Source organism: Neodothiora populina (genome assembly GCF_041146345.1).
Source record: "Neodothiora populina strain CPC 39397 chromosome Unknown canker_contig_17, whole genome shotgun sequence".
Taxonomy (NCBI): domain Eukaryota; kingdom Fungi; phylum Ascomycota; class Dothideomycetes; order Dothideales; family Dothioraceae; genus Neodothiora; species Neodothiora populina.
In genome coordinates, this window is record NW_027191406.1 from 1,062,977 (window position 1) to 1,073,563 (window position 10,587).

General features: G+C 49.9%; 4 protein-coding genes across 4 annotated transcripts; 1 reads left to right on the top strand and 3 right to left on the bottom strand.

The window, feature by feature from the left end:
* Positions 1–2,288, bottom strand: AAFC00_004267 (uncharacterized protein; the record flags this gene model as incomplete). Its single annotated transcript, XM_069343882.1, has 4 exons — positions 1–106; positions 191–1,769; positions 1,821–2,039; positions 2,096–2,288. The coding sequence occupies 4 exons, from the start codon at positions 2,286–2,288 to the stop codon at positions 1–3; spliced, it is 2,097 nt and encodes a 698-aa protein (XP_069202433.1).
* A 1,654-nt stretch (positions 2,289–3,942) lies between these two features.
* Positions 3,943–5,065, top strand: AAFC00_004268 (uncharacterized protein; the record flags this gene model as incomplete). Its single annotated transcript, XM_069343883.1, has 2 exons — positions 3,943–4,255; positions 4,314–5,065. 2 exons carry the CDS (start codon positions 3,943–3,945, stop codon positions 5,063–5,065), a joined length of 1,065 nt encoding a protein of 354 aa, XP_069202434.1.
* A 601-nt stretch (positions 5,066–5,666) lies between these two features.
* On the bottom strand, positions 5,667–7,621 carry AAFC00_004269 (uncharacterized protein; the record flags this gene model as incomplete). Its single annotated transcript, XM_069343884.1, has 2 exons — positions 5,667–7,364; positions 7,421–7,621. The coding sequence occupies 2 exons, from the start codon at positions 7,619–7,621 to the stop codon at positions 5,667–5,669; spliced, it is 1,899 nt and encodes a 632-aa protein (XP_069202435.1).
* Positions 7,622–8,796: 1,175 nt separating this feature from the next.
* Positions 8,797–9,249, bottom strand: AAFC00_004270 (uncharacterized protein; the record flags this gene model as incomplete). Its single annotated transcript, XM_069343885.1, has 1 exon — positions 8,797–9,249. The coding sequence occupies one exon, from the start codon at positions 9,247–9,249 to the stop codon at positions 8,797–8,799; it is 453 nt and encodes a 150-aa protein (XP_069202436.1).
* Positions 9,250–10,587: the final 1,338 nt, after the last annotated feature.

Below are 10,587 nucleotides of genomic sequence, written 5' to 3' on the forward strand. Positions count from 1 at the left end.
CTAGAGCGACAGCTTCTCCACAGGAACCGGCTTGCTGCTCTCCTTGTACATTTCGTCGATGAACTCACGGTAGTGTCTGCCAGCTTGTTGGCGCTTGAGTTTAAGGCTGTACGAGGATCATGAAACGTCAGCAGAGTTCTTTTCCGGTTCTCAAAATCACGCTGAGGTGCAAAGGAAGAAAGTCACTTACGTCGGAGTCAGAAGCTCGTTTCCAACAGTAAAAGGCTCAATCATCAACCTGATAGCCTTGACCCGCTCGAACCCATTGAGTCCGTTCTTCTTACCCACAGTCTCCAGCTCCTTCAGCAGCGCTTTCTGAACCGCCGGCTCGGCGCCCGCGCGAAGCAGTTCCTGGTTCTCCATCAGCACATCGCGGCCCAGGACTTCTTTGGCGATGGCGCAGAATTTATCCGGTACGATGCCGAAGATGGAGACCAGAGACGCCTTTTCGCTGTCGCCGTGCACGAGAGCCTGCGAGGCCCAGGTGATGTTCGCGAGGTAGATGTTCTCGATGCGCTCGGGTGAGACGTATTCGCCTTGGGCCAGCTTGAGGATGTTCTTCTTGCGATCGATGACTTTGAAGCGGCCCCTATCGTCGACCGAGCAGATGTCGCCTGTCCTGAACCACCCGTCTGAGGTCATGGCGTTTTTCGTCTCTTCTGGGTTGAGGTAGTATTCTTGGAACAGAGTCGTCGAGCGGATGAGGAGTTCTCCTCGTGAGTTTGGCGAATCGCTCGTGTAGTAGTCTAGGTCCGGAACATCTTCGAGACACAGCTCTGCTGCTGGCAGCACGGCTCCGCAGTTGCCTGCGCTCATATCGCCCTGCATCTGCGCCAGTGCGATCGAATATGATTCTGTGAGCCCGTAGCCTTGGCTGAAGGTGTTGCCGAAGACTGCGCGGAGGTACTGGTGCAGAGATGCGTCGAGGGGCGCGGATCCCGTCACCATTACTCGGCATCTATCGAGGCCCAGGGAGGCGGCTACTTTGCTGCCCCAGATGTAGTCGTAGAGCATGTTCTTGTTGGATGGGTTGACTGGATCCTCGATGGCTGCGAGCTTGGATGATGTGATCCAGCGAGACATGGTGCCCATGAAACCTGGAGCTTCGAGAGTGGCGGCTTTGATGGCTGCGCCGAAGCGGCTGTAGAGACGAGGCACGTTGACCATGTTCGTCGGTCGGAGCTCCTTGAGGTCGGAGACCAATTCGAACATGTTGCCGTGGTAGTAGCCTATGGCTGTGCCGGCCCACATAGCGCCTGCTTCGGCCGCACGCTCGAAGATATGTGCGAGTGGGAGGTAGGAGCAGATGATGTCTTCTCGCTTGAGCTGTAAGATGATGATCATACACGATGCTGCCGCCACATGGTTCGCGTGAGTAAGAAGCACACCCTTGGGGAAGCCGGTCGTGCCTGACGTGTAGTTCACAGTGATGATGTCTTGCGGTCCAGGAACGTGGTATGGACGGGGGTTGTGTTTACCCATGGCCTCGACTTCATCAATCGTGTAAGTTTTGATACCCGAGTTTGCGAGCGGGGACATCATAGCCTTGGAATCTCTTCTGTTCCATGAGTCTCGGGCCGCGGTGTCCAGAGACACGATCATCTTCAAGGTGGGACATCTTGGTGCCATCTCTACAAGCTTGGGAATGTGTTCTGCGGAACAGCAGATGACGTGCAGCGAAGCGTGGTTTATGATGTATTCTGTAGATTCGGGACCTAATGTGTCGTACAACGATACCGTGTAGTATGACTGTGACATGCATCCGAGATCTAGGCATAAGTCAGCAATGAATCACCCAATTTGTTGTAAGCAGAACATACCAACAACTTGCCACTCCGGGCGATTCATGCACCACAGGCCGACCGCTTCCTGCTTCTTCATGATACCCAAGTTCTCATGTAGAAGGGCAATGCCTGCACCAAAGTTCTTCCGCCTCTCCTGGACCTGAGCATAGGTCTGCCATTGATAAGGACCATAGGTCTTGCTGACAGGGTCAAATGGCCTGTAACCCAAGAAGTTCAAATCGGGTACTTCGGAAGCTTCGCTGATGGTCAGATCGCGTTCATATACATACTAGTGGGTTGAGCGAACATACCACTTTGCTCAAAGATCTCATGTGCAGTTGTAACCTGTGGATCCAAAGTTTTAAGGAGACTTTCCTGATGATTGAAGTTCCTATAAGTTTTACTCCTTCCTGATTGTTCTGAGCCGGGTTGAGCTACACTGTAGGGCTCGTTTGCTGGAGGAGGCCGTTCCAACTCTTCAGCCTTTGCTAATGCGGCACTCATTCTTCGTATCTGACAGATATGTAGATGTAATTTTGCTAATCTCTGAATTGATAGAAGGACGCAAGATTGCAATTAGATACAAGAATAGAGCAGGGAGGAATAATCACGATGCGGAGATAGCTGCGATGCCACGATTATGTCATTCCCATGAGCTGCACAGAAGAGACCGGCTGGAAAAGAAAGTTGAGACATTGTTTAAGGATGTGTAGCCATCGTGGTTGATATAGCTTGAGATTCCACATGTATACGGCGACATGGCATTGGCCTGGACCGGCTTAGTCGACCTCAATCAGGTAAGATCTATTGGGCGGAAACAGTATGCACAGCTTCCTTCAACGGCGGTTTACAGATGTCCAATGCCCAAGACAGCAAAATCAAAGGAAAAAAGAAATGGCTGGTCGTAGGTTAACTTGTTACTATCAGACGTTGCGATAAACGTTTAACTAAGATCCGTAGTTGTGGAGTAGAATTCTAGAGTCCTGCAATGTCCATCTGCAGACGATCAAGAGTGGCGTCCGGCCCTGTCACGCTTAACAGACTCGTGTCATATCTCTGTATCGTTCGCACAGAGCCGAGTGGTATTATGTCAAGGTAGGCACCCAGAGATACTTGCAGGAAGGTGGTATCATTTTGGCCGGTTATTCGGCTAAGAGTATCAACTGCGATCGCTTCACCTCGATCTAGTGAAGCTTGAGTTCAACGGCTCCGGCCCGAGAGGTTCGCCCGCAACCAGGACTAGCCCACGTTAATTTTTTTTATGGCGTTCTGCTCACTTCGAGGAACACGTTCTCATCAATGCTTGTCGTAATACGATTAGTTTCTGTATCGAATTAGCACATTAAGCTCTTAGTCTCGATATCCTTTCCATCTTCGATAGTGATCTGTATCGTCGCTATCGCCAGAAAGGCTTGCTTATCACCTGAACTAGCATATTCATAGTATACCTCATGTTTCCTACAATCGTTGCGATACACTGGACAGCCCTTTCCGTTTGCGGTACATCCGTTTGAGGTCAACATCACCCTCCGGAGTCTCGACTCTGTGCTGAAACGAGCGAGTCTACACATCCGGTACGGGAGCTATATCGACAGTGCAATTAGAAACGTTATTGGTTGCCTTAAGGCAATGTCCCCGTCGTTGGAATCTGCAATGCCTGCGGTTTGTCCTCGCCTGTCAACAATCCAGAAGGCTCATGGCGCCCTGATGAGTTAGGCAATGACTCCATTGTCTCACCTCGCCGAATCGGTGGAGCTTTGGCCTTCGTGTTCACATGTCAGCTCCCTTTCGGTCCATTGACTTTGTCTATTCTGGACTGTCCCTTTTGCTAGGTACTTTACATGTGTGTCTGGGGCGGCCGAAATGTCTTGCTTAGGCATTCTTGGACTTCGAGAGACAAACGTCCGGTAAGAGCGACTAGTCTCAGCATTATCTCCCTTTTGACGAAACGAGTAAATGTTCTAAGGTGAACGATCACCTTTCCATCTCTCTCTTCCTATATAGTCGATGACCTTGGACTCCACTGCGGCCAGTTCTGCGTCCTCTCCTTCGTTGGAAATCAACTGTTCTGCTTACGTATAGTCGCGAGATAGGAGTCGCCTCAGCAATCTGAATCCACTATCATACAGCAGACTCTCTGTCCAGTCAGACTACCAAAATGAAGTTTGAACCTTTCCTAGTTGACGAAGCCGCATCGAGTTTCATGCGGCGAAAGTCCTCGTATCTTTTCTCGCAAAGAGATCTTCCAGAGCCAAATGCAGATGCGTCATCCGCGTTCCGTAGAGGATCTGTGTTGGCAGCCGAATTCGGTACACCTTTAAGGCGAGCATCCGTGCTGGTAGCTGAACAACAGCATCTCGTCCAGGAAAAGAGGCTGCATCCTCTAATCACCGAGGTCGATTATTTCTCGGAGTCCGAGCCAGAGTCGCCGGAGTCGCCAGCTGGCCCGGTCAAGATATTGATGTTACATGGTAAGAAATGTTGATCACACGTATGTTGCCAGGAAATTGAATACTCACCATGAGCTAGGTTACACACAATCGGGAGACTTTTTCAGCGCAAAAACTCGTCGTATCCGAGAAGGCATCAAACAAACCATAGAATCAGATCTACGAGAGCAATATCCTGAAGGTGTGGAGTTCTTCTATCCCGATGCTCCATTATTGAATGCCTCCGGTATCCCAGGATACGAAGGTGTTGGCGAGAAGAACGAAGATCTCAGAGGATGGTTCGACATTAACGATATGTCTTTCCGTGGTCTCGAAGAGTCTCTCCGCTGGGTCATGGAGTACATGCGTGGCATTGGTCCTATCCATGGTATCGTTGGCTTTTCCCAAGGAGCCGCGCTGGCAGTCATGATTGCGTCACTTCTTGAAGCACGACAAAATCCCGCACGCCTCTCATCCATCTCCAGTCAGCAAGTTGCAATGGACTTGCAGCCCCCTCAAGGACCTTTAAAGTTTGTGGTATCTATGTCTGGATTCAGAGGCACCTCAGATCACTACTTGGGTTTCTACAATCCCATCATTGCCACACCCGGCATGTGTATCATCGCCGAGCTCGACACCATGATCAGTGAGGACATCAGTCTCATGCTGGTAGGATCGATGTTCGCCCCAGAGGTGATTCGTCATAAGGGAGGCCATTACGTTCCTACGGACAAAAAGACCATTGCCGCTATCATTGACTTCATACGTGAGCGTCTCACGAACGAACCTCGGCGAGAAGATTCTATACAGGGAGACAACTCCCACTCCCACTTCAGGAAGATCGAGTACTGAGCTTCGCCCATTGTTTCACAACACGGCGCCTGAAACTTGGGAGCAATGTACGATTTACGACATGAGCATGTTGCGTTAGAGCTGCGGTGTCAGCTTTGTTCTGTCTGAATATTCAGATGTATACAATTTCTTCGATCATCATTTATTACCACCTCAGTTAGATGATAACAAAAACTTCTATCAATCTACATCTCTAATTCAACAACCACTTCGATGTTCATGAACTTCCCTAATCGGAATAAGGTTTGAGTGTCGTTTCAACGGGGTGGATTGGCGCATCGAAACGTCAGGGTCGAGAACCACATGTCGGTAAGAAATAGGGTTTTGCTTATTCGAAGATTGAGATATTATGACATATGATGGTTTTCATTGTCTTGATTTCTGAGTGTTATGACCGCTCTCAGTTATGCATGACAGGCAGTAATCTTCTGAATACGAGTCAGAATGGTTGTCGTAACCCTCAAGACGTGCCAACATTGGTTCGTTGTTCATTTAGACCTACGACGTCCAAAGTCAGCCAGCTGGTTACATCAGATAATTGGCATGTCCACTAACTTACTATGCGATCGTTGGGTGACAATTAGTCTCTTTCACGACACACTTATGATCCTGACTTCCTCCACTCGGAGAGTAATTCTTGAACATCTTCAGCGTCCGCCTCATCAGCCAATTCTCCCTTGATGATATCCGCTGCTTTTTCCGCCACAGCATATACGCTTGACTGGATGTTTCCTCTTGGTATCAGTGGGAAAACACTTGCATCCACCACGCGTAGACCCTTCGTTCCATATACTTTCAGCTTGCTATCAACCACGCCCCCTTTCCTCTCTGGCATCATCGCGCAAGTGCCGCAGAGGTGGTAATGTGGCACAACTCGATCAGTGGCTATCTGCTTTGCCTGCTCCAGAGTCATCTTTCCTGGCTCTGAAGGCATGGGCGGCAAACGCTTACCGCCTGGTTTGAGCAACTTCGAGAGAGGGTCTGCCGAGACTAGGTTCTCGGTCCAGAGGATATGATGTGCGATAAGTTCAAGATCAAGGGGATGCTCCAGTAATCCGGTGTCCAGCGAAGGTTTCGCGAGTGGGTCGGACGAGGCAATGTGGACCGAACCGCGTGAGAATGGATGATTCAAAACGCTAACGACAGAGATAAACTGTCCTTCCTCGCTCATCCCGTAGACGTCTTTGAGCAACACACCTTTGTCCGGTGTTATTTGGAAGTGAGCAAAGGTGTATTGGCCTGAAGCCTCCTCGGGATCATGTAAGATCTTGCGTAACAGCCTGTACTGGGACTCCTTGCCTGGAAAGTCTTTGTATAGATGCTCAGGGGTATCTAGGTACCTCTCCAATAATGCCTCCAACTCGTTCTGGCCTTCTTCGCTGGCGAAATCAACGATCGGCATGTATGAAGAAGCTATAGTGCATACGCCGAGGGGCCCAGCTCCTCTATTCTCTGAATAGTAATCAATCAGCTGCTTGGCGACAGCAGGATCACGCAGCATATCTCCCGATACGAGGCCATCCGCGACTTCGTAGCTCATAGGCACATAGCCATGCTCCTGCAGGTTCTCGCCCACGTTTGGATTGTCGACTTTGACTTCAATACCCTTGGATTGAAGGATACTAGCATCGCCGATCCCAGAGAGCTCTAGTATTTGAGGGGATTTGACAGCACCAGCTGCAAGTATCACTTCAGCAGCGCTGAGAGTCTGTCTCTCCCCATGTTTTGTCATTATCTCAACACCGACTGCTACGAATGAGCCAGCGAAGTCATCTTCGAGTAGGATCCTCGTCACTACTGTCTCTGTCATGATCTGCAAATTGCTTCTGCTAGCGACTTCTTCATTCAGATAAGCATTGCCTGCATGACTGCGTTGACGTGTCTTCGGATCGATGGTTCCTGTATTCGAGAATGCACCAATGGCGTTTCCTGTCAACGGATCACGTGTGGTCATTTGATGCAACTCCTTGAAGGCCTTAGGCCAGGCTTCATTGTATGGCGTATATGATAAGATGTCCTCGCCGAAGCAGGTTTGGATCGGACCCGAGGTGCCGTGCAACGCCTGATCGATATAATCGAGACTAAGAAGATTCTTGATGCCGTCGCTGGGAGGATGAAAAGTATGAAATTTACGAAAGTATGGGGCCATGCCATCCCAACCCCAATCCGGGTTACCTAAATTCTCCCACGAATTGAAACCGGACAGCGATGGGTATATCATGAGGCCCAGGTTTATTGCTGAAGAGCCCCCGAGGCCTTTACCAGCAGGTTGATGCAGCTGCCGGCCATTAAGTCCACGCTACATCACTCCCTCAGTATACTTGGCTAAACATGACCACGAAATGTCCAACATACCTGTGGTGCTGAGATATAGGTCCAGTCAAAGTCAGGGTCTCCGTAGACTTGGCTTGCCAGTCCAGGGACCACAATCCGTGGATCAGAACGATGATCGGCTCCAGCTTCTATCACAAGCACTCGAAGAGATGGGTCTTCTGTTAATCTGGAAGCGACTACCAGGCCTGCAGTACCCCCTCCGATAATGATATAATCGGCCATGATCTCGTCCGAATATGTGTTTCTAAAGCTAGGCCCACCGACGGAAGGCTCAGGAAGCGGAAGTTTTGCTTGAAGAGAGGCTTACATTATATTTGCTGCGGCACCCACCACGGTGCATGCCCCACAGTACTAACTCTAGTTGACATCCGCATGCCAGAAGGTCATCACTGCAGGGTGATGTGACCGGCATCCTCGTCTGAGCACTACCGAAGATGCGCTACAGCACGCCGATGAGGGTGAGGGTAGAGCTCGCCAGACCATAATCATGTGCCCTCAATAGCTATGCGATAAGCAATCGCTGCGCCACCACTGATGTCGAATGGTCGAACTCATGCCACAGATCGAGGACATCGTGAGACCATATGGTAAGTGTGCCCCGCTCCCATCATCGTATTACTACCCCACTGCATGACTCGTGGTGGGAAGTGTATGGCGAGATGTGGGATAATGCGGATATGCTCTAGACCCCGGTGCTCGAATGATCAGCGCGCTACACCTCTCAAATGTCGCTCAGCGAAATTTAACACACCTCTGCTTACTTCTCCGAACATTCCGCACCATAAGCTGCTTGGCAGTGTGAGTAGTGACAAGAACACAAGATTACTCCCTTATCAACGAGCTGGTGGCAAGCTAGGTGATTGGTTATTGAGCCTCTACTCGATACTATCTTATACCTGCTGGTCAGCCTTATCAATATCACAATCTCGGATAGATCTAAATCGGAAGTTGGGGCATCGACTACTGAAAGAGCGGTCTTGGTGCCATATTCCTCAGCCATACCAGTGCTGAGTGGGGCTTGAAAGCCTCTTTCTTACCTGCATGACCCTTTCTCGACTAATGGGACTGTACTCGGATGGAATTCGTGTAGTGAGTAGAACATTGGACAAAAGCGTTACAGGCAAGTGACTCTCAGCTAAAGAAATACGCCCCCCTTCGCACTACTGTCTTTACAATTTGAGCAGCAGTAGTAGCATCTAGATGGATAGGGTGAGCAAGGCATGATTGACGTGTCTCGGCCCTCAAGCCCGAGACTTTTGAATTTGACAAGATACAGCAAGCTATACTTTTATGCATCCCTTATCCATGGACATCCTCATCGGAATCATGACTCGACGAATATCTTCCTTTCGTGTTCCCAGATCTCGTATGTGGCTCCTCTCTGCAGTTGAGGCCATCTATTTGCAGCTGCTCGAGCCAGAAATGAACTCTCCGTCGGAGTTCTCACATCCGCACTCGCCGTTGTTGGGGTCCTTGATGCATCCTGCGCCCTCTCCGCTGCTCTCTCCCTTGCCGGTCCAGAAGAAAGTCCAGCAGTCCTCGTTGGACTCGGTCATGTCAGCGCTGGTGGGAGCGGTGGAGGTGAAAGCCTCGCAAGTGCCGTAAGGAGCACCGTGGGACTTGTCGTACTTGTGGTCGGTGGTGAAGACAGCGTAGGTCTGCTGGCCAGACACTCTGGTGTTGTGGCTGCACTCGGCGGCCTGGATGGCCTTGGAGGTCTTGACAGGCGAAGAAGTAAACTTGGACGAGGGGCATTTGCCCTTGGTGTTGGAGGTGGCAGGGTCGAGGGTGGCGCTGACGGCGGTCATGGCCATGGCCAGAGAGACAAGAGTAGAGATCTGGAACTGCATTTTGACGGTTTTTGCTAATACAAGATAATCGACGATTTTCTGTTTTCTATTGAAAAGAACGATTGTTTGGTTCGTTGAAAGTAGGCCTGCCTGACTGTATAGAAAGAATGGATGGGAAATGGAACTCGAATCGAAAAGGAAAAGCGAAGAAACTACTTATACTTGCACTTTCTGCATATTCGCAATACTATGGCTGGGATCGAGAGTTGGCGTCACAGATGAGTAGATCAAACGACAAGGGGTCGTTTGCAATCCTGCATCACAAAAGCACCGACGTAGGAGATATATTTATTGAACTCGTGTTTCGCCATGTACAGTAAGGTGTACAATGCGGGCCGTCCCTACCTAGGGAGCACATAGCCACATGTTCATATATGTAAATGTAGATATATATATATTATTCTCGCGATACGGAGAAAGAGCATATAAAGTCAAGAGTTCGAGGAGATCTATCGCGAAGAGGTTATACAGTACGGCAGAAGCGCTGCAGTAGTCAGACTCGAACTGGACTGGAAAGAGCACTGAGCGATCGTCGGGGAAGTGCTGTGCCATCACCCGACGTTCCACATCCATGGCGCACATACCACGACTGCGACTTCAGCTGTCATCTCCGCCCTTTCTCAATGATACTCTTACCGAGTTGGCTCTTCTACTTGCCTTACCCTTGTCATGGGGTGGAGCAAAATGTGCAGGTAGAGTGAACGACGTTTCACACCCTTCGTGCTCTTTGCAAGCAGAGAAACGCACTCAGGCCCTGATGAGGAGTGGAAGCCACGTCAATGTCAGCCCATCCATCCATGGGGTCTAGAGGCTTCCAGACGTTGATCAACGATTCCGTCTCAATTCCCGTCTCAGGATGGGCGACTTCGCAATATTCACAAGGCTTGGCAAGCATGGAGCGCCACACGCGTCTCTCGTGGGGCATAGCGTGTTATACTGCACACCCGGAGGTCGTCGGTCGTCGGTCAAAGTCGTATATTTGTTGCTGTATAATATACCTTATGGATAGGAGTATCGCTCGCAGATTTAAACTATTCATCTACAAGGGGCAGTGTCACTTCTAATTACTATCCTCCTTAAATGGATCAGTTTACGAGTTGCCGGAAGCTGATGCTGAAGGGAGACTATGGCTGTGCTTAAAGTGTTTACTCCCGTGCACGACTGCTCATCGATACTTCACAGCATCGTATGTAGCAATATATTGCTCAGTCGAGTCCGATGCCTTCCTTCTCTCCTGCACGGACTAACATGTTATCTACACCCTAGGCCACATATTCTCAAACGTGCAAACCGACCCGGTACCAGCGAATGATTCCTTCCATTCACACCCCGATCTAG